At 38.2% G+C, this 22,916-nt stretch overlaps 1 protein-coding gene across 1 annotated transcript in view; it reads left to right on the top strand.

Moving 5' to 3' along the window:
• LOC122207336 (leucine-rich repeat-containing protein 37A-like) overlaps positions 1-22,916 on the top strand; it is a 151,580-nt gene that overhangs the window by 40,892 nt on the left and 87,772 nt on the right. Inside the window, exons 10-17 of the mRNA XM_042917438.1 lie at positions 978-1,049; positions 4,095-4,166; positions 7,211-7,282; positions 10,325-10,396; positions 13,441-13,512; positions 16,555-16,626; positions 19,669-19,740; positions 22,783-22,854. Coding sequence (XP_042773372.1) covers positions 978-1,049; positions 4,095-4,166; positions 7,211-7,282; positions 10,325-10,396; positions 13,441-13,512; positions 16,555-16,626; positions 19,669-19,740; positions 22,783-22,854 — 576 coding nt within the window. The remainder of the gene's footprint in view (positions 1-977; positions 1,050-4,094; positions 4,167-7,210; positions 7,283-10,324; positions 10,397-13,440; positions 13,513-16,554; positions 16,627-19,668; positions 19,741-22,782; positions 22,855-22,916) is intronic.

Raw genomic sequence — 22,916 nt, 5'->3', positions numbered from 1 at the left:
GAAGAAAACACCCTTTGCTGCCAGATCCAAGGAGGAAGGATGTGGGGTTGATGTGCTGTCCTTGGTCCTACTGCAGTATCCCAGCTAATCACCCTGTAGGTGGCTCCAAGGCATTTCTGGTGGGGAGTGTTTGTAGAGCTACTCCCTTGGCTTTGAGCTAAGGTTGTGGATTTTCTAATTGTATCTTTTCTAATCATCCTTAGGGACTTTGGTGGAGTTTGGAGTTTGGTAGAGACTTGGCATGTTTCAATCTGCCAGCTTGAAATAGCACAACCTCTTAGGAAGACAATTTTGTACCCCTGTTAAATCCTGGAGAAACTTAGGCAAATGTGTACTAGGATATAAACAGAAAAATGTCCAAAGCAGCACTGTTTATAATAACTAAAAATTAGAAAAATCTAGTATCCACCAACAGTAGAATGAACAAATAGTGTTACACGGGTATTTACTCTACACTTATTAAACTGAGCATTTATGTTATGTGCATTTTATGCACATTTTTAGTTCTCACAGATATTTTTTAGATGGGGAAAAAAATTAGATGGCTTTACTTGTAGCACTGATATGGTTATAAATAGGGCTTCCACAATAAAATTTGGGAAAAGAGAGGAGGAAGTGGCAGTTCTGTCCATGTTTTTGCCACTCAGGGCTGGGTTCTAACAGAGATTTTGTGATCCAGAGAGTAGGCATTAAATGTACATTTTGGTGTGAAGAGTGGATAGGGGTGTGTGTGTGTGTGTGTGTGTGTGTGTGTGTGTGAGAGAGAGAGAGAGAGAGAGAGAGGAGAGAGACAAAGGAGTATGTGAGAAGAAAAGATTTGAATCAAACAGCAGAGATCACCATCCCTACATTAAATAAGAATTAGTGTATTTGGTGGCACCATTACCCAGGTTTCTCTCACATCTAGCGGTCCTGTGTAGCAAATAGTTGTAGTTATTTTTGCATTTTGACCCAGAAATGACCTTTTCATTTTGCAGAATTCTCAGGGACAATTATCTGACCGAATTACATAAAGACACATTTGAAGGCCTGCTATCCCTCCAGTATTTGTAAGTTAATCAGTTCATCATTTATTATGAGTTTTTAGTTATATTATTTATTAAAAAATACAGGGTTCAAATTGGATAATTGCAACAATTTCTTCTAACAGTAGAATTCTATAATTCTCTATAGTGGAATTCTATAATTCTCTCTATTAAATTCTATAACTCTGTAAGTCTGTGGGGACCCAGCCCATCTCTAGCATTAAATACCTCCTATGCATTTTCAACTTTTTAATTTTATAGACAAGATATAGGAAAAAGCCCTTCAGTTGTAGAGGAAAAGGGGTAATGAAGTCTGAGCAATTATGGACACCCATATGAACCTTGTTATGTAAGTGTTCATATACCATCTGCTTTTATTTATATTTATTATTTATGGCCCATGGATCAAATCCTGTGTATGGTCTGTCTTGATACAACCTATGAGTTCAGAATGATTTTCATGTTCTTAAAGGGCTGTAAAAGAGAAAAGAAGAGAAAGAAACAGAGAATATGTGACAGAGACCGTATATGGCCTGCAAAGCCTAAAATATTTACTGTCTGGCCTTTACAGAAAAGGTTTGAAAAAGTTGGCTTAGTAAAATGAGAGGAATTGAAGTTAACCTCAAATTGTCACCTACAAGACAAGAAAATATAGAACACTTACATTAATTTGAATGCCATTAACCCAGAATTTTTAAATAATTTAATCTAAATTAAATATTTAGATATTAAATATTTAACTAAGCAGGTGAATTATGTAAGCAGTATTACCAAGTACATATTAAATTATTAAGAGATTAAGGATTTCAGTGTGGGAAATTTTATTAGTTTATTTTTTTATTATTATTTTTTATGTCATTTATTGTTAAGTTAGCTAACATACAATGTGCACTTGGCTTCAGGAGTAGATTCCTGTGATCAGTGTGGAAATTCTTATGCCACCATAAAAATAGATGTTTAAAATGATGGTTAAGGGGTTGGGGCTCCTGGGTGGCTCAGTTGGTTGGGCGTCCGACTTTGACTCAGGTCGTGATCTCACAGTTTGTGGGTTTGAGCCCCGTGTCGGGCTCTGTGCTGACAGCTCAGAGCCCGGAGCCTGTTTCAGATTCTGTCTCCCTCTCTCTCTGCCCCTCCCCCACTCATGCTCTGTCTCTCTCAAAAATAAATAAACATTAAAAAAATGATGGCTAAGGGGCACGTGGCTGTCTCAGTCATTAGAGTCTGCAACTCTTGATCTCGAGGTTGTAGGTTAGAGCCCCATGTTAGGTATAGAGATTACTTAAAAAAAATGAAATCTTTAAAAATATAATGATGGTTAAGTGGTATAGTTAGAAATGTTTACACTAAACAAACATCAGAAATGCCTCTAACTTCGCTAATTACAGAATAAACATCTCTCCAGCCTCATTGTCAAGGAAGAAATGTTTGCATATATCTCTGTACATTAGACATACAGAGATACTAATGTTCTTTGCTATGGAGGTTCAGTGTTTATTCTTTGTCCATGCCATGCAAAGCTGTGTATTTCATTAATCCTTTTTAAAAAATTTTTTTAATGTTTATTTATTTTTGAGAGAGAGAGAGACAGAGTATGAGCAGGGTAGGCACAGAGAGAGAGGGAGACACAGAATCCGAAGCAGGCTCCAGGCTCTGAGCTTCAGCACAGAGCCCAGTGCAGGGCTTGAACCCATGGACTGCAACCTGAGCCGAAGTCGGATGCTTAACCGACTGAGCCACGCAGGTGCCCCATTAATGTTGGTATTCTCAAATCCTTTTGTGTTTTCTCTGTTAACTGTGTCATTGACTATAAGCTGTTATATTTGTTTTTTATTTTCTGTCCTGAATAGAATTGGCTTTCTCACTCCATTTGGTCATTCCTGAGTGCAATTTATCTTTGTAGTTGAGATTTGACTTGCTTCTGTTTTCTGGTCCTAAGGAAGAGGTGAAATGAACCACGGGGCTTGTTATTGGTGACAGGTCCCCCTGAGAGTTAAAGAAGAGGTGGGAGGTGACTTCTAATGGCTAGTCAGAGTGTATACCCTTCCTCCAGGGTTCTGGGACCCTGCCCCCTTCTAACACCAATGGCTCCTGCCTGGAAGAAAACACCCTTTGCTGCCAGATCCAAGGAGGAAGGATGTGGGGTTGATGTGCTGTCCTTGGTCCTACTGCAGTATCCCAGCTAATCACCCTGTAGGTGGCTCCAAGGCATTTCTGGTGGGGAGTGTTTGTAGAGCTACTCCCTTGGCTTTGAGCTAAGGTTGTGGATTTTCTAATTGTATCTTTTCTAATCATCCTTAGGGACTTTGGTGGAGTTTGGAGTTTGGTAGAGACTTGGCATGTTTCAATCTGCCAGCTTGAAATAGCACAACCTCTTAGGAAGACAATTTTGTACCCCTGTTAAATCCTGGAGAAACTTAGGCAAATGTGTACTAGGATATAAACAGAAAAATGTCCAAAGCAGCACTGTTTATAATAACTAAAAATTAGAAAAATCTAGTATCCACCAACAGTAGAATGAACAAATAGTGTTACACGGGTATTTACTCTACACTTATTAAACTGAGCATTTATGTTATGTGCATTTTATGCACATTTTTAGTTCTCACAGATATTTTTTAGATGGGGAAAAAAATTAGATGGCTTTACTTGTAGCACTGATATGGTTATAAATAGGGCTTCCACAATAAAATTTGGGAAAAGAGAGGAGGAAGTGGCAGTTCTGTCCATGTTTTTGCCACTCAGGGCTGGGTTCTAACAGAGATTTTGTGATCCAGAGAGTAGGCATTAAATGTACATTTTGGTGTGAAGAGTGGATAGGGTGTGTGTGTGTGTGTGTGTGTGTGTGTGTGTGTGTGTGAGAGAGAGAGAGAGAGAGGAGAGAGACAAAGGAGTATGTGAGAAGAAAAGATTTGAATCAAACAGCAGAGATCACCATCCCTACATTAAATAAGAATTAGTGTATTTGGTGGCACCATTACCCAGGTTTCTCTCACATCTAGCGGTCCTGTGTAGCAAATAGTTGTAGTTATTTTTGCATTTTGACCCAGAAATGACCTTTTCATTTTGCAGAATTCTCAGGGACAATTATCTGACCGAATTACATAAAGACACATTTGAAGGCCTGCTATCCCTCCAGTATTTGTAAGTTAATCAGTTCATCATTTATTATGAGTTTTTAGTTATATTATTTATTAAAAAATACAGGGTTCAAATTGGATAATTGCAACAATTTCTTCTAACAGTAGAATTCTATAATTCTCTATAGTGGAATTCTATAATTCTCTCTATTAAATTCTATAACTCTGTAAGTCTGTGGGGACCCAGCCCATCTCTAGCATTAAATACCTCCTATGCATTTTCAACTTTTTAATTTTATAGACAAGATATAGGAAAAAGCCCTTCAGTTGTAGAGGAAAAGGGGTAATGAAGTCTGAGCAATTATGGACACCCATATGAACCTTGTTATGTAAGTGTTCATATACCATCTGCTTTTATTTATATTTATTATTTATGGCCCATGGATCAAATCCTGTGTATGGTCTGTCTTGATACAACCTATGAGTTCAGAATGATTTTCATGTTCTTAAAGGGCTGTAAAAGAGAAAAGAAGAGAAAGAAACAGAGAATATGTGACAGAGACCGTATATGGCCTGCAAAGCCTAAAATATTTACTGTCTGGCCTTTACAGAAAAGGTTTGAAAAAGTTGGCTTAGTAAAATGAGAGGAATTGAAGTTAACCTCAAATTGTCACCTACAAGACAAGAAAATATAGAACACTTACATTAATTTGAATGCCATTAACCCAGAATTTTTAAATAATTTAATCTAAATTAAATATTTAGATATTAAATATTTAACTAAGCAGGTGAATTATGTAAGCAGTATTACCAAGTACATATTAAATTATTAAGAGATTAAGGATTTCAGTGTGGGAAATTTTATTAGTTTATTTTTTTATTATTATTTTTTATGTCATTTATTGTTAAGTTAGCTAACATACAATGTGCACTTGGCTTCAGGAGTAGATTCCTGTGATCAGTGTGGAAATTCTTATGCCACCATAAAAATAGATGTTTAAAATGATGGTTAAGGGGTTGGGGCTCCTGGGTGGCTCAGTTGGTTGGGCGTCCGACTTTGACTCAGGTCGTGATCTCACAGTTTGTGGGTTTGAGCCCCGTGTCGGGCTCTGTGCTGACAGCTCAGAGCCCGGAGCCTGTTTCAGATTCTGTCTCCCTCTCTCTCTGCCCCTCCCCCACTCATGCTCTGTCTCTCTCAAAAATAAATAAACATTAAAAAAATGATGGCTAAGGGGCACGTGGCTGTCTCAGTCATTAGAGTCTGCAACTCTTGATCTCGAGGTTGTAGGTTAGAGCCCCATGTTAGGTATAGAGATTACTTAAAAAAAATGAAATCTTTAAAAATATAATGATGGTTAAGTGGTATAGTTAGAAATGTTTACACTAAACAAACATCAGAAATGCCTCTAACTTCGCTAATTACAGAATAAACATCTCTCCAGCCTCATTGTCAAGGAAGAAATGTTTGCATATATCTCTGTACATTAGACATACAGAGATACTAATGTTCTTTGCTATGGAGGTTCAGTGTTTATTCTTTGTCCATGCCATGCAAAGCTGTGTATTTCATTAATCCTTTTTAAAAAATTTTTTTAATGTTTATTTATTTTTGAGAGAGAGAGAGACAGAGTATGAGCAGGGTAGGCACAGAGAGAGAGGGAGACACAGAATCCGAAGCAGGCTCCAGGCTCTGAGCTTCAGCACAGAGCCCAGTGCAGGGCTTGAACCCATGGACTGCAACCTGAGCCGAAGTCGGATGCTTAACCGACTGAGCCACGCAGGTGCCCCATTAATGTTGGTATTCTCAAATCCTTTTGTGTTTTCTCTGTTAACTGTGTCATTGACTATAAGCTGTTATATTTGTTTTTTATTTTCTGTCCTGAATAGAATTGGCTTTCTCACTCCATTTGGTCATTCCTGAGTGCAATTTATCTTTGTAGTTGAGATTTGACTTGCTTCTGTTTTCTGGTCCTAAGGAAGAGGTGAAATGAACCACGGGGCTTGTTATTGGTGACAGGTCCCCCTGAGAGTTAAAGAAGAGGTGGGAGGTGACTTCTAATGGCTAGTCAGAGTGTATACCCTTCCTCCAGGGTTCTGGGACCCTGCCCCCTTCTAACACCAATGGCTCCTGCCTGGAAGAAAACACCCTTTGCTGCCAGATCCAAGGAGGAAGGATGTGGGGTTGATGTGCTGTCCTTGGTCCTACTGCAGTATCCCAGCTAATCACCCTGTAGGTGGCTCCAAGGCATTTCTGGTGGGGAGTGTTTGTAGAGCTACTCCCTTGGCTTTGAGCTAAGGTTGTGGATTTTCTAATTGTATCTTTTCTAATCATCCTTAGGGACTTTGGTGGAGTTTGGAGTTTGGTAGAGACTTGGCATGTTTCAATCTGCCAGCTTGAAATAGCACAACCTCTTAGGAAGACAATTTTGTACCCCTGTTAAATCCTGGAGAAACTTAGGCAAATGTGTACTAGGATATAAACAGAAAAATGTCCAAAGCAGCACTGTTTATAATAACTAAAAATTAGAAAAATCTAGTATCCACCAACAGTAGAATGAACAAATAGTGTTACACGGGTATTTACTCTACACTTATTAAACTGAGCATTTATGTTATGTGCATTTTATGCACATTTTTAGTTCTCACAGATATTTTTTAGATGGGGAAAAAAATTAGATGGCTTTACTTGTAGCACTGATATGGTTATAAATAGGGCTTCCACAATAAAATTTGGGAAAAGAGAGGAGGAAGTGGCAGTTCTGTCCATGTTTTTGCCACTCAGGGCTGGGTTCTAACAGAGATTTTGTGATCCAGAGAGTAGGCATTAAATGTACATTTTGGTGTGAAGAGTGGATAGGGGTGTGTGTGTGTGTGTGTGTGTGTGTGTGTGTGTGTGTGAGAGAGAGAGAGAGAGGAGAGAGACAAAGGAGTATGTGAGAAGAAAAGATTTGAATCAAACAGCAGAGATCACCATCCCTACATTAAATAAGAATTAGTGTATTTGGTGGCACCATTACCCAGGTTTCTCTCACATCTAGCGGTCCTGTGTAGCAAATAGTTGTAGTTATTTTTGCATTTTGACCCAGAAATGACCTTTTCATTTTGCAGAATTCTCAGGGACAATTATCTGACCGAATTACATAAAGACACATTTGAAGGCCTGCTATCCCTCCAGTATTTGTAAGTTAATCAGTTCATCATTTATTATGAGTTTTTAGTTATATTATTTATTAAAAAATACAGGGTTCAAATTGGATAATTGCAACAATTTCTTCTAACAGTAGAATTCTATAATTCTCTATAGTGGAATTCTATAATTCTCTCTATTAAATTCTATAACTCTGTAAGTCTGTGGGGACCCAGCCCATCTCTAGCATTAAATACCTCCTATGCATTTTCAACTTTTTAATTTTATAGACAAGATATAGGAAAAAGCCCTTCAGTTGTAGAGGAAAAGGGGTAATGAAGTCTGAGCAATTATGGACACCCATATGAACCTTGTTATGTAAGTGTTCATATACCATCTGCTTTTATTTATATTTATTATTTATGGCCCATGGATCAAATCCTGTGTATGGTCTGTCTTGATACAACCTATGAGTTCAGAATGATTTTCATGTTCTTAAAGGGCTGTAAAAGAGAAAAGAAGAGAAAGAAACAGAGAATATGTGACAGAGACCGTATATGGCCTGCAAAGCCTAAAATATTTACTGTCTGGCCTTTACAGAAAAGGTTTGAAAAAGTTGGCTTAGTAAAATGAGAGGAATTGAAGTTAACCTCAAATTGTCACCTACAAGACAAGAAAATATAGAACACTTACATTAATTTGAATGCCATTAACCCAGAATTTTTAAATAATTTAATCTAAATTAAATATTTAGATATTAAATATTTAACTAAGCAGGTGAATTATGTAAGCAGTATTACCAAGTACATATTAAATTATTAAGAGATTAAGGATTTCAGTGTGGGAAATTTTATTAGTTTATTTTTTTATTATTATTTTTTATGTCATTTATTGTTAAGTTAGCTAACATACAATGTGCACTTGGCTTCAGGAGTAGATTCCTGTGATCAGTGTGGAAATTCTTATGCCACCATAAAAATAGATGTTTAAAATGATGGTTAAGGGGTTGGGGCTCCTGGGTGGCTCAGTTGGTTGGGCGTCCGACTTTGACTCAGGTCGTGATCTCACAGTTTGTGGGTTTGAGCCCCGTGTCGGGCTCTGTGCTGACAGCTCAGAGCCCGGAGCCTGTTTCAGATTCTGTCTCCCTCTCTCTCTGCCCCTCCCCCACTCATGCTCTGTCTCTCTCAAAAATAAATAAACATTAAAAAAATGATGGCTAAGGGGCACGTGGCTGTCTCAGTCATTAGAGTCTGCAACTCTTGATCTCGAGGTTGTAGGTTAGAGCCCCATGTTAGGTATAGAGATTACTTAAAAAAAATGAAATCTTTAAAAATATAATGATGGTTAAGTGGTATAGTTAGAAATGTTTACACTAAACAAACATCAGAAATGCCTCTAACTTCGCTAATTACAGAATAAACATCTCTCCAGCCTCATTGTCAAGGAAGAAATGTTTGCATATATCTCTGTACATTAGACATACAGAGATACTAATGTTCTTTGCTATGGAGGTTCAGTGTTTATTCTTTGTCCATGCCATGCAAAGCTGTGTATTTCATTAATCCTTTTTAAAAAATTTTTTTAATGTTTATTTATTTTTGAGAGAGAGAGAGACAGAGTATGAGCAGGGTAGGCACAGAGAGAGAGGGAGACACAGAATCCGAAGCAGGCTCCAGGCTCTGAGCTTCAGCACAGAGCCCAGTGCAGGGCTTGAACCCATGGACTGCAACCTGAGCCGAAGTCGGATGCTTAACCGACTGAGCCACGCAGGTGCCCCATTAATGTTGGTATTCTCAAATCCTTTTGTGTTTTCTCTGTTAACTGTGTCATTGACTATAAGCTGTTATATTTGTTTTTTATTTTCTGTCCTGAATAGAATTGGCTTTCTCACTCCATTTGGTCATTCCTGAGTGCAATTTATCTTTGTAGTTGAGATTTGACTTGCTTCTGTTTTCTGGTCCTAAGGAAGAGGTGAAATGAACCACGGGGCTTGTTATTGGTGACAGGTCCCCCTGAGAGTTAAAGAAGAGGTGGGAGGTGACTTCTAATGGCTAGTCAGAGTGTATACCCTTCCTCCAGGGTTCTGGGACCCTGCCCCCTTCTAACACCAATGGCTCCTGCCTGGAAGAAAACACCCTTTGCTGCCAGATCCAAGGAGGAAGGATGTGGGGTTGATGTGCTGTCCTTGGTCCTACTGCAGTATCCCAGCTAATCACCCTGTAGGTGGCTCCAAGGCATTTCTGGTGGGGAGTGTTTGTAGAGCTACTCCCTTGGCTTTGAGCTAAGGTTGTGGATTTTCTAATTGTATCTTTTCTAATCATCCTTAGGGACTTTGGTGGAGTTTGGAGTTTGGTAGAGACTTGGCATGTTTCAATCTGCCAGCTTGAAATAGCACAACCTCTTAGGAAGACAATTTTGTACCCCTGTTAAATCCTGGAGAAACTTAGGCAAATGTGTACTAGGATATAAACAGAAAAATGTCCAAAGCAGCACTGTTTATAATAACTAAAAATTAGAAAAATCTAGTATCCACCAACAGTAGAATGAACAAATAGTGTTACACGGGTATTTACTCTACACTTATTAAACTGAGCATTTATGTTATGTGCATTTTATGCACATTTTTAGTTCTCACAGATATTTTTTAGATGGGGAAAAAAATTAGATGGCTTTACTTGTAGCACTGATATGGTTATAAATAGGGCTTCCACAATAAAATTTGGGAAAAGAGAGGAGGAAGTGGCAGTTCTGTCCATGTTTTTGCCACTCAGGGCTGGGTTCTAACAGAGATTTTGTGATCCAGAGAGTAGGCATTAAATGTACATTTTGGTGTGAAGAGTGGATAGGGGTGTGTGTGTGTGTGTGTGTGTGTGTGTGTGTGTGAGAGAGAGAGAGAGAGAGGAGAGAGACAAAGGAGTATGTGAGAAGAAAAGATTTGAATCAAACAGCAGAGATCACCATCCCTACATTAAATAAGAATTAGTGTATTTGGTGGCACCATTACCCAGGTTTCTCTCACATCTAGCGGTCCTGTGTAGCAAATAGTTGTAGTTATTTTTGCATTTTGACCCAGAAATGACCTTTTCATTTTGCAGAATTCTCAGGGACAATTATCTGACCGAATTACATAAAGACACATTTGAAGGCCTGCTATCCCTCCAGTATTTGTAAGTTAATCAGTTCATCATTTATTATGAGTTTTTAGTTATATTATTTATTAAAAAATACAGGGTTCAAATTGGATAATTGCAACAATTTCTTCTAACAGTAGAATTCTATAATTCTCTATAGTGGAATTCTATAATTCTCTCTATTAAATTCTATAACTCTGTAAGTCTGTGGGGACCCAGCCCATCTCTAGCATTAAATACCTCCTATGCATTTTCAACTTTTTAATTTTATAGACAAGATATAGGAAAAAGCCCTTCAGTTGTAGAGGAAAAGGGGTAATGAAGTCTGAGCAATTATGGACACCCATATGAACCTTGTTATGTAAGTGTTCATATACCATCTGCTTTTATTTATATTTATTATTTATGGCCCATGGATCAAATCCTGTGTATGGTCTGTCTTGATACAACCTATGAGTTCAGAATGATTTTCATGTTCTTAAAGGGCTGTAAAAGAGAAAAGAAGAGAAAGAAACAGAGAATATGTGACAGAGACCGTATATGGCCTGCAAAGCCTAAAATATTTACTGTCTGGCCTTTACAGAAAAGGTTTGAAAAAGTTGGCTTAGTAAAATGAGAGGAATTGAAGTTAACCTCAAATTGTCACCTACAAGACAAGAAAATATAGAACACTTACATTAATTTGAATGCCATTAACCCAGAATTTTTAAATAATTTAATCTAAATTAAATATTTAGATATTAAATATTTAACTAAGCAGGTGAATTATGTAAGCAGTATTACCAAGTACATATTAAATTATTAAGAGATTAAGGATTTCAGTGTGGGAAATTTTATTAGTTTATTTTTTTATTATTATTTTTTATGTCATTTATTGTTAAGTTAGCTAACATACAATGTGCACTTGGCTTCAGGAGTAGATTCCTGTGATCAGTGTGGAAATTCTTATGCCACCATAAAAATAGATGTTTAAAATGATGGTTAAGGGGTTGGGGCTCCTGGGTGGCTCAGTTGGTTGGGCGTCCGACTTTGACTCAGGTCGTGATCTCACAGTTTGTGGGTTTGAGCCCCGTGTCGGGCTCTGTGCTGACAGCTCAGAGCCCGGAGCCTGTTTCAGATTCTGTCTCCCTCTCTCTCTGCCCCTCCCCCACTCATGCTCTGTCTCTCTCAAAAATAAATAAACATTAAAAAAATGATGGCTAAGGGGCACGTGGCTGTCTCAGTCATTAGAGTCTGCAACTCTTGATCTCGAGGTTGTAGGTTAGAGCCCCATGTTAGGTATAGAGATTACTTAAAAAAAATGAAATCTTTAAAAATATAATGATGGTTAAGTGGTATAGTTAGAAATGTTTACACTAAACAAACATCAGAAATGCCTCTAACTTCGCTAATTACAGAATAAACATCTCTCCAGCCTCATTGTCAAGGAAGAAATGTTTGCATATATCTCTGTACATTAGACATACAGAGATACTAATGTTCTTTGCTATGGAGGTTCAGTGTTTATTCTTTGTCCATGCCATGCAAAGCTGTGTATTTCATTAATCCTTTTTAAAAAATTTTTTTAATGTTTATTTATTTTTGAGAGAGAGAGAGACAGAGTATGAGCAGGGTAGGCACAGAGAGAGAGGGAGACACAGAATCCGAAGCAGGCTCCAGGCTCTGAGCTTCAGCACAGAGCCCAGTGCAGGGCTTGAACCCATGGACTGCAACCTGAGCCGAAGTCGGATGCTTAACCGACTGAGCCACGCAGGTGCCCCATTAATGTTGGTATTCTCAAATCCTTTTGTGTTTTCTCTGTTAACTGTGTCATTGACTATAAGCTGTTATATTTGTTTTTTATTTTCTGTCCTGAATAGAATTGGCTTTCTCACTCCATTTGGTCATTCCTGAGTGCAATTTATCTTTGTAGTTGAGATTTGACTTGCTTCTGTTTTCTGGTCCTAAGGAAGAGGTGAAATGAACCACGGGGCTTGTTATTGGTGACAGGTCCCCCTGAGAGTTAAAGAAGAGGTGGGAGGTGACTTCTAATGGCTAGTCAGAGTGTATACCCTTCCTCCAGGGTTCTGGGACCCTGCCCCCTTCTAACACCAATGGCTCCTGCCTGGAAGAAAACACCCTTTGCTGCCAGATCCAAGGAGGAAGGATGTGGGGTTGATGTGCTGTCCTTGGTCCTACTGCAGTATCCCAGCTAATCACCCTGTAGGTGGCTCCAAGGCATTTCTGGTGGGGAGTGTTTGTAGAGCTACTCCCTTGGCTTTGAGCTAAGGTTGTGGATTTTCTAATTGTATCTTTTCTAATCATCCTTAGGGACTTTGGTGGAGTTTGGAGTTTGGTAGAGACTTGGCATGTTTCAATCTGCCAGCTTGAAATAGCACAACCTCTTAGGAAGACAATTTTGTACCCCTGTTAAATCCTGGAGAAACTTAGGCAAATGTGTACTAGGATATAAACAGAAAAATGTCCAAAGCAGCACTGTTTATAATAACTAAAAATTAGAAAAATCTAGTATCCACCAACAGTAGAATGAACAAATAGTGTTACACGGGTATTTACTCTACACTTATTAAACTGAGCATTTATGTTATGTGCATTTTATGCACATTTTTAGTTCTCACAGATATTTTTTAGATGGGGAAAAAAATTAGATGGCTTTACTTGTAGCACTGATATGGTTATAAATAGGGCTTCCACAATAAAATTTGGGAAAAGAGAGGAGGAAGTGGCAGTTCTGTCCATGTTTTTGCCACTCAGGGCTGGGTTCTAACAGAGATTTTGTGATCCAGAGAGTAGGCATTAAATGTACATTTTGGTGTGAAGAGTGGATAGGGGTGTGTGTGTGTGTGTGTGTGTGTGTGTGTGTGTGTGAGAGAGAGAGAGAGAGAGGAGAGAGACAAAGGAGTATGTGAGAAGAAAAGATTTGAATCAAACAGCAGAGATCACCATCCCTACATTAAATAAGAATTAGTGTATTTGGTGGCACCATTACCCAGGTTTCTCTCACATCTAGCGGTCCTGTGTAGCAAATAGTTGTAGTTATTTTTGCATTTTGACCCAGAAATGACCTTTTCATTTTGCAGAATTCTCAGGGACAATTATCTGACCGAATTACATAAAGACACATTTGAAGGCCTGCTATCCCTCCAGTATTTGTAAGTTAATCAGTTCATCATTTATTATGAGTTTTTAGTTATATTATTTATTAAAAAATACAGGGTTCAAATTGGATAATTGCAACAATTTCTTCTAACAGTAGAATTCTATAATTCTCTATAGTGGAATTCTATAATTCTCTCTATTAAATTCTATAACTCTGTAAGTCTGTGGGGACCCAGCCCATCTCTAGCATTAAATACCTCCTATGCATTTTCAACTTTTTAATTTTATAGACAAGATATAGGAAAAAGCCCTTCAGTTGTAGAGGAAAAGGGGTAATGAAGTCTGAGCAATTATGGACACCCATATGAACCTTGTTATGTAAGTGTTCATATACCATCTGCTTTTATTTATATTTATTATTTATGGCCCATGGATCAAATCCTGTGTATGGTCTGTCTTGATACAACCTATGAGTTCAGAATGATTTTCATGTTCTTAAAGGGCTGTAAAAGAGAAAAGAAGAGAAAGAAACAGAGAATATGTGACAGAGACCGTATATGGCCTGCAAAGCCTAAAATATTTACTGTCTGGCCTTTACAGAAAAGGTTTGAAAAAGTTGGCTTAGTAAAATGAGAGGAATTGAAGTTAACCTCAAATTGTCACCTACAAGACAAGAAAATATAGAACACTTACATTAATTTGAATGCCATTAACCCAGAATTTTTAAATAATTTAATCTAAATTAAATATTTAGATATTAAATATTTAACTAAGCAGGTGAATTATGTAAGCAGTATTACCAAGTACATATTAAATTATTAAGAGATTAAGGATTTCAGTGTGGGAAATTTTATTAGTTTATTTTTTTATTATTATTTTTTATGTCATTTATTGTTAAGTTAGCTAACATACAATGTGCACTTGGCTTCAGGAGTAGATTCCTGTGATCAGTGTGGAAATTCTTATGCCACCATAAAAATAGATGTTTAAAATGATGGTTAAGGGGTTGGGGCTCCTGGGTGGCTCAGTTGGTTGGGCGTCCGACTTTGACTCAGGTCGTGATCTCACAGTTTGTGGGTTTGAGCCCCGTGTCGGGCTCTGTGCTGACAGCTCAGAGCCCGGAGCCTGTTTCAGATTCTGTCTCCCTCTCTCTCTGCCCCTCCCCCACTCATGCTCTGTCTCTCTCAAAAATAAATAAACATTAAAAAAATGATGGCTAAGGGGCACGTGGCTGTCTCAGTCATTAGAGTCTGCAACTCTTGATCTCGAGGTTGTAGGTTAGAGCCCCATGTTAGGTATAGAGATTACTTAAAAAAAATGAAATCTTTAAAAATATAATGATGGTTAAGTGGTATAGTTAGAAATGTTTACACTAAACAAACATCAGAAATGCCTCTAACTTCGCTAATTACAGAATAAACATCTCTCCAGCCTCATTGTCAAGGAAGAAATGTTTGCATATATCTCTGTACATTAGACATACAGAGATACTAATGTTCTTTGCTATGGAGGTTCAGTGTTTATTCTTTGTCCATGCCATGCAAAGCTGTGTATTTCATTAATCCTTTTTAAAAAATTTTTTTAATGTTTATTTATTTTTGAGAGAGAGAGAGACAGAGTATGAGCAGGGTAGGCACAGAGAGAGAGGGAGACACAGAATCCGAAGCAGGCTCCAGGCTCTGAGCTTCAGCACAGAGCCCAGTGCAGGGCTTGAACCCATGGACTGCAACCTGAGCCGAAGTCGGATGCTTAACCGACTGAGCCACGCAGGTGCCCCATTAATGTTGGTATTCTCAAATCCTTTTGTGTTTTCTCTGTTAACTGTGTCATTGACTATAAGCTGTTATATTTGTTTTTTATTTTCTGTCCTGAATAGAATTGGCTTTCTCACTCCATTTGGTCATTCCTGAGTGCAATTTATCTTTGTAGTTGAGATTTGACTTGCTTCTGTTTTCTGGTCCTAAGGAAGAGGTGAAATGAACCACGGGGCTTGTTATTGGTGACAGGTCCCCCTGAGAGTTAAAGAAGAGGTGGGAGGTGACTTCTAATGGCTAGTCAGAGTGTATACCCTTCCTCCAGGGTTCTGGGACCCTGCCCCCTTCTAACACCAATGGCTCCTGCCTGGAAGAAAACACCCTTTGCTGCCAGATCCAAGGAGGAAGGATGTGGGGTTGATGTGCTGTCCTTGGTCCTACTGCAGTATCCCAGCTAATCACCCTGTAGGTGGCTCCAAGGCATTTCTGGTGGGGAGTGTTTGTAGAGCTACTCCCTTGGCTTTGAGCTAAGGTTGTGGATTTTCTAATTGTATCTTTTCTAATCATCCTTAGGGACTTTGGTGGAGTTTGGAGTTTGGTAGAGACTTGGCATGTTTCAATCTGCCAGCTTGAAATAGCACAACCTCTTAGGAAGACAATTTTGTACCCCTGTTAAATCCTGGAGAAACTTAGGCAAATGTGTACTAGGATATAAACAGAAAAATGTCCAAAGCAGCACTGTTTATAATAACTAAAAATTAGAAAAATCTAGTATCCACCAACAGTAGAATGAACAAATAGTGTTACACGGGTATTTACTCTACACTTATTAAACTGAGCATTTATGTTATGTGCATTTTATGCACATTTTTAGTTCTCACAGATATTTTTTAGATGGGGAAAAAAATTAGATGGCTTTACTTGTAGCACTGATATGGTTATAAATAGGGCTTCCACAATAAAATTTGGGAAAAGAGAGGAGGAAGTGGCAGTTCTGTCCATGTTTTTGCCACTCAGGGCTGGGTTCTAACAGAGATTTTGTGATCCAGAGAGTAGGCATTAAATGTACATTTTGGTGTGAAGAGTGGATAGGGGTGTGTGTGTGTGTGTGTGTGTGTGTGTGTGTGTGAGAGAGAGAGAGAGAGAGGAGAGAGACAAAGGAGTATGTGAGAAGAAAAGATTTGAATCAAACAGCAGAGATCACCATCCCTACATTAAATAAGAATTAGTGTATTTGGTGGCACCATTACCCAGGTTTCTCTCACATCTAGCGGTCCTGTGTAGCAAATAGTTGTAGTTATTTTTGCATTTTGACCCAGAAATGACCTTTTCATTTTGCAGAATTCTCAGGGACAATTATCTGACCGAATTACATAAAGACACATTTGAAGGCCTGCTATCCCTCCAGTATTTGTAAGTTAATCAGTTCATCATTTATTATGAGTTTTTAGTTATATTATTTATTAAAAAATACAGGGTTCAAATTGGATAATTGCAACAATTTCTTCTAACAGTAGAATTCTATAATTCTCTATAGTGGAATTCTATAATTCTCTCTATTAAATTCTATAACTCTGTAAGTCTGTGGGGACCCAGCCCATCTCTAGCATTAAATACCTCCTATGCATTTTCAACTTTTTAATTTTATAGACAAGATATAGGAAAAAGCCCTTCAGTTGTAGAGGAAAAGGGGTAATGAAGTCTGAGCAATTATGGACACCCATATGAACCTTGTTATGTAAGTGTTCATATACCATCTGCTTTTATTTATATTTATTATTTATGGCCCATGGATCAAATCCTGTGTATGGTCTGTCTTGATACAACCTATGAGTTCAGAATGATTTTCATGTTCTTAAAGGGCTGTAAAAGAGAAAAGAAGAGAAAGAAACAGAGAATATGTGACAGAGACCGTATATGGCCTGCAAAGCCTAAAATATTTACTGTCTGGCCTTTACAGAAAAGGTTTGAAAAAGTTGGCTTAGTAAAATGAGAGGAATTGAAGTTAACCTCAAATTGTCACCTACAAGACAAGAAAATATAGAACACTTACATTAATTTGAATGCCATTAACCCAGAATTTTTAAATAATTTAATCTAAATTAAATATTTAGATATTAAATATTTAACTAAGCAGGTGAATTATGTAAGCAGTATTACCAAGTACATATTAAATTATTAAGAGATTAAGGATTTCAGTGTGGGAAATTTTATTAGTTTATTTTTTTATTATTATTTTTTATGTCATTTATTGTTAAGTTAGCTAACATACAATGTGCACTTGGCTTCAGGAGTAGATTCCTGTGATCAGTGTGGAAATTCTTATGCCACCATAAAAATAGATGTTTAAAATGATGGTTAAGGGGTTGGGGCTCCTGGGTGGCTCAGTTGGTTGGGCGTCCGACTTTGACTCAGGTCGTGATCTCACAGTTTGTGGGTTTGAGCCCCGTGTCGGGCTCTGTGCTGACAGCTCAGAGCCCGGAGCCTGTTTCAGATTCTGTCTCCCTCTCTCTCTGCCCCTCCCCCACTCATGCTCTGTCTCTCTCAAAAATAAATAAACATTAAAAAAATGATGGCTAAGGGGCACGTGGCTGTCTCAGTCATTAGAGTCTGCAACTCTTGATCTCGAGGTTGTAGGTTAGAGCCCCATGTTAGGTATAGAGATTACTTAAAAAAAATGAAATCTTTAAAAATATAATGATGGTTAAGTGGTATAGTTAGAAATGTTTACACTAAACAAACATCAGAAATGCCTCTAACTTCGCTAATTACAGAATAAACATCTCTCCAGCCTCATTGTCAAGGAAGAAATGTTTGCATATATCTCTGTACATTAGACATACAGAGATACTAATGTTCTTTGCTATGGAGGTTCAGTGTTTATTCTTTGTCCATGCCATGCAAAGCTGTGTATTTCATTAATCCTTTTTAAAAAATTTTTTTAATGTTTATTTATTTTTGAGAGAGAGAGAGACAGAGTATGAGCAGGGTAGGCACAGAGAGAGAGGGAGACACAGAATCCGAAGCAGGCTCCAGGCTCTGAGCTTCAGCACAGAGCCCAGTGCAGGGCTTGAACCCATGGACTGCAACCTGAGCCGAAGTCGGATGCTTAACCGACTGAGCCACGCAGGTGCCCCATTAATGTTGGTATTCTCAAATCCTTTTGTGTTTTCTCTGTTAACTGTGTCATTGACTATAAGCTGTTATATTTGTTTTTTATTTTCTGTCCTGAATAGAATTGGCTTTCTCACTCCATTTGGTCATTCCTGAGTGCAATTTATCTTTGTAGTTGAGATTTGACTTGCTTCTGTTTTCTGGTCCTAAGGAAGAGGTGAAATGAACCACGGGGCTTGTTATTGGTGACAGGTCCCCCTGAGAGTTAAAGAAGAGGTGGGAGGTGACTTCTAATGGCTAGTCAGAGTGTATACCCTTCCTCCAGGGTTCTGGGACCCTGCCCCCTTCTAACACCAATGGCTCCTGCCTGGAAGAAAACACCCTTTGCTGCCAGATCCAAGGAGGAAGGATGTGGGGTTGATGTGCTGTCCTTGGTCCTACTGCAGTATCCCAGCTAATCACCCTGTAGGTGGCTCCAAGGCATTTCTGGTGGGGAGTGTTTGTAGAGCTACTCCCTTGGCTTTGAGCTAAGGTTGTGGATTTTCTAATTGTATCTTTTCTAATCATCCTTAGGGACTTTGGTGGAGTTTGGAGTTTGGTAGAGACTTGGCATGTTTCAATCTGCCAGCTTGAAATAGCACAACCTCTTAGGAAGACAATTTTGTACCCCTGTTAAATCCTGGAGAAACTTAGGCAAATGTGTACTAGGATATAAACAGAAAAATGTCCAAAGCAGCACTGTTTATAATAACTAAAAATTAGAAAAATCTAGTATCCACCAACAGTAGAATGAACAAATAGTGTTACACGGGTATTTACTCTACACTTATTAAACTGAGCATTTATGTTATGTGCATTTTATGCACATTTTTAGTTCTCACAGATATTTTTTAGATGGGGAAAAAAATTAGATGGCTTTACTTGTAGCACTGATATGGTTATAAATAGGGCTTCCACAATAAAATTTGGGAAAAGAGAGGAGGAAGTGGCAGTTCTGTCCATGTTTTTGCCACTCAGGGCTGGGTTCTAACAGAGATTTTGTGATCCAGAGAGTAGGCATTAAATGTACATTTTGGTGTGAAGAGTGGATAGGGGTGTGTGTGTGTGTGTGTGTGTGTGTGTGTGTGTGAGAGAGAGAGAGAGAGAGGAGAGAGACAAAGGAGTATGTGAGAAGAAAAGATTTGAATCAAACAGCAGAGATCACCATCCCTACATTAAATAAGAATTAGTGTATTTGGTGGCACCATTACCCAGGTTTCTCTCACATCTAGCGGTCCTGTGTAGCAAATAGTTGTAGTTATTTTTGCATTTTGACCCAGAAATGACCTTTTCATTTTGCAGAATTCTCAGGGACAATTATCTGACCGAATTACATAAAGACACATTTGAAGGCCTGCTATCCCTCCAGTATTTGTAAGTTAATCAGTTCATCATTTATTATGAGTTTTTAGTTATATTATTTATTAAAAAATACAGGGTTCAAATTGGATAATTGCAACAATTTCTTCTAACAGTAGAATTCTATAATTCTCTATAGTGGAATTCTATAATTCTCTCTATTAAATTCTATAACTCTGTAAGTCTGTGGGGACCCAGCCCATCTCTAGCATTAAATACCTCCTATGCATTTTCAACTTTTTAATTTTATAGACAAGATATAGGAAAAAGCCCTTCAGTTGTAGAGGAAAAGGGGTAATGAAGTCTGAGCAATTATGGACACCCATATGAACCTTGTTATGTAAGTGTTCATATACCATCTGCTTTTATTTATATTTATTATTTATGGCCCATGGATCAAATCCTGTGTATGGTCTGTCTTGATACAACCTATGAGTTCAGAATGATTTTCATGTTCTTAAAGGGCTGTAAAAGAGAAAAGAAGAGAAAGAAACAGAGAATATGTGACAGAGACCGTATATGGCCTGCAAAGCCTAAAATATTTACTGTCTGGCCTTTACAGAAAAGGTTTGAAAAAGTTGGCTTAGTAAAATGAGAGGAATTGAAGTTAACCTCAAATTGTCACCTACAAGACAAGAAAATATAGAACACTTACATTAATTTGAATGCCATTAACCCAGAATTTTTAAATAATTTAATCTAAATTAAATATTTAGATATTAAATATTTAACTAAGCAGGTGAATTATGTAAGCAGTATTACCAAGTACATATTAAATTATTAAGAGATTAAGGATTTCAGTGTGGGAAATTTTATTAGTTTATTTTTTTATTATTATTTTTTATGTCATTTATTGTTAAGTTAGCTAACATACAATGTGCACTTGGCTTCAGGAGTAGATTCCTGTGATCAGTGTGGAAATTCTTATGCCACCATAAAAATAGATGTTTAAAATGATGGTTAAGGGGTTGGGGCTCCTGGGTGGCTCAGTTGGTTGGGCGTCCGACTTTGACTCAGGTCGTGATCTCACAGTTTGTGGGTTTGAGCCCCGTGTCGGGCTCTGTGCTGACAGCTCAGAGCCCGGAGCCTGTTTCAGATTCTGTCTCCCTCTCTCTCTGCCCCTCCCCCACTCATGCTCTGTCTCTCTCAAAAATAAATAAACATTAAAAAAATGATGGCTAAGGGGCACGTGGCTGTCTCAGTCATTAGAGTCTGCAACTCTTGATCTCGAGGTTGTAGGTTAGAGCCCCATGTTAGGTATAGAGATTACTTAAAAAAAATGAAATCTTTAAAAATATAATGATGGTTAAGTGGTATAGTTAGAAATGTTTACACTAAACAAACATCAGAAATGCCTCTAACTTCGCTAATTACAGAATAAACATCTCTCCAGCCTCATTGTCAAGGAAGAAATGTTTGCATATATCTCTGTACATTAGACATACAGAGATACTAATGTTCTTTGCTATGGAGGTTCAGTGTTTATTCTTTGTCCATGCCATGCAAAGCTGTGTATTTCATTAATCCTTTTTAAAAAATTTTTTTAATGTTTATTTATTTTTGAGAGAGAGAGAGACAGAGTATGAGCAGGGTAGGCACAGAGAGAGAGGGAGACACAGAATCCGAAGCAGGCTCCAGGCTCTGAGCTTCAGCACAGAGCCCAGTGCAGGGCTTGAACCCATGGACTGCAACCTGAGCCGAAGTCGGATGCTTAACCGACTGAGCCACGCAGGTGCCCCATTAATGTTGGTATTCTCAAATCCTTTTGTGTTTTCTCTGTTAACTGTGTCATTGACTATAAGCTGTTATATTTGTTTTTTATTTTCTGTCCTGAATAGAATTGGCTTTCTCACTCCATTTGGTCATTCCTGAGTGCAATTTATCTTTGTAGTTGAGATTTGACTTGCTTCTGTTTTCTGGTCCTAAGGAAGAGGTGAAATGAACCACGGGGCTTGTTATTGGTGACAGGTCCCCCTGAGAGTTAAAGAAGAGGTGGGAGGTGACTTCTAATGGCTAGTCAGAGTGTATACCCTTCCTCCAGGGTTCTGGGACCCTGCCCCCTTCTAACACCAATGGCTCCTGCCTGGAAGAAAACACCCTTTGCTGCCAGATCCAAGGAGGAAGGATGTGGGGTTGATGTGCTGTCCTTGGTCCTACTGCAGTATCCCAGCTAATCACCCTGTAGGTGGCTCCAAGGCATTTCTGGTGGGGAGTGTTTGTAGAGCTACTCCCTTGGCTTTGAGCTAAGGTTGTGGATTTTCTAATTGTATCTTTTCTAATCATCCTTAGGGACTTTGGTGGAGTTTGGAGTTTGGTAGAGACTTGGCATGTTTCAATCTGCCAGCTTGAAATAGCACAACCTCTTAGGAAGACAATTTTGTACCCCTGTTAAATCCTGGAGAAACTTAGGCAAATGTGTACTAGGATATAAACAGAAAAATGTCCAAAGCAGCACTGTTTATAATAACTAAAAATTAGAAAAATCTAGTATCCACCAACAGTAGAATGAACAAATAGTGTTACACGGGTATTTACTCTACACTTATTAAACTGAGCATTTATGTTATGTGCATTTTATGCACATTTTTAGTTCTCACAGATATTTTTTAGATGGGGAAAAAAATTAGATGGCTTTACTTGTAGCACTGATATGGTTATAAATAGGGCTTCCACAATAAAATTTGGGAAAAGAGAGGAGGAAGTGGCAGTTCTGTCCATGTTTTTGCCACTCAGGGCTGGGTTCTAACAGAGATTTTGTGATCCAGAGAGTAGGCATTAAATGTACATTTTGGTGTGAAGAGTGGATAGGGGTGTGTGTGTGTGTGTGTGTGTGTGTGTGTGTGTGAGAGAGAGAGAGAGAGAGGAGAGAGACAAAGGAGTATGTGAGAAGAAAAGATTTGAATCAAACAGCAGAGATCACCATCCCTACATTAAATAAGAATTAGTGTATTTGGTGGCACCATTACCCAGGTTTCTCTCACATCTAGCGGTCCTGTGTAGCAAATAGTTGTAGTTATTTTTGCATTTTGACCCAGAAATGACCTTTTCATTTTGCAGAATTCTCAGGGACAATTATCTGACCGAATTACATAAAGACACATTTGAAGGCCTGCTATCCCTCCAGTATTTGTAAGTTAATCAGTTCATCATTTATTATGAGTTTTTAGTTATATTATTTATTAAAAAATACA

The sequence above is a fragment of the Panthera leo genome, chromosome E1, assembly GCF_018350215.1.
Source record: "Panthera leo isolate Ple1 chromosome E1, P.leo_Ple1_pat1.1, whole genome shotgun sequence".
NCBI classification, from domain to species: domain Eukaryota; kingdom Metazoa; phylum Chordata; class Mammalia; order Carnivora; family Felidae; genus Panthera; species Panthera leo.
The sequence above is the reverse complement of the archived record's forward strand: the minus strand, read 5'-3'. Positions and strand labels throughout refer to the sequence as shown.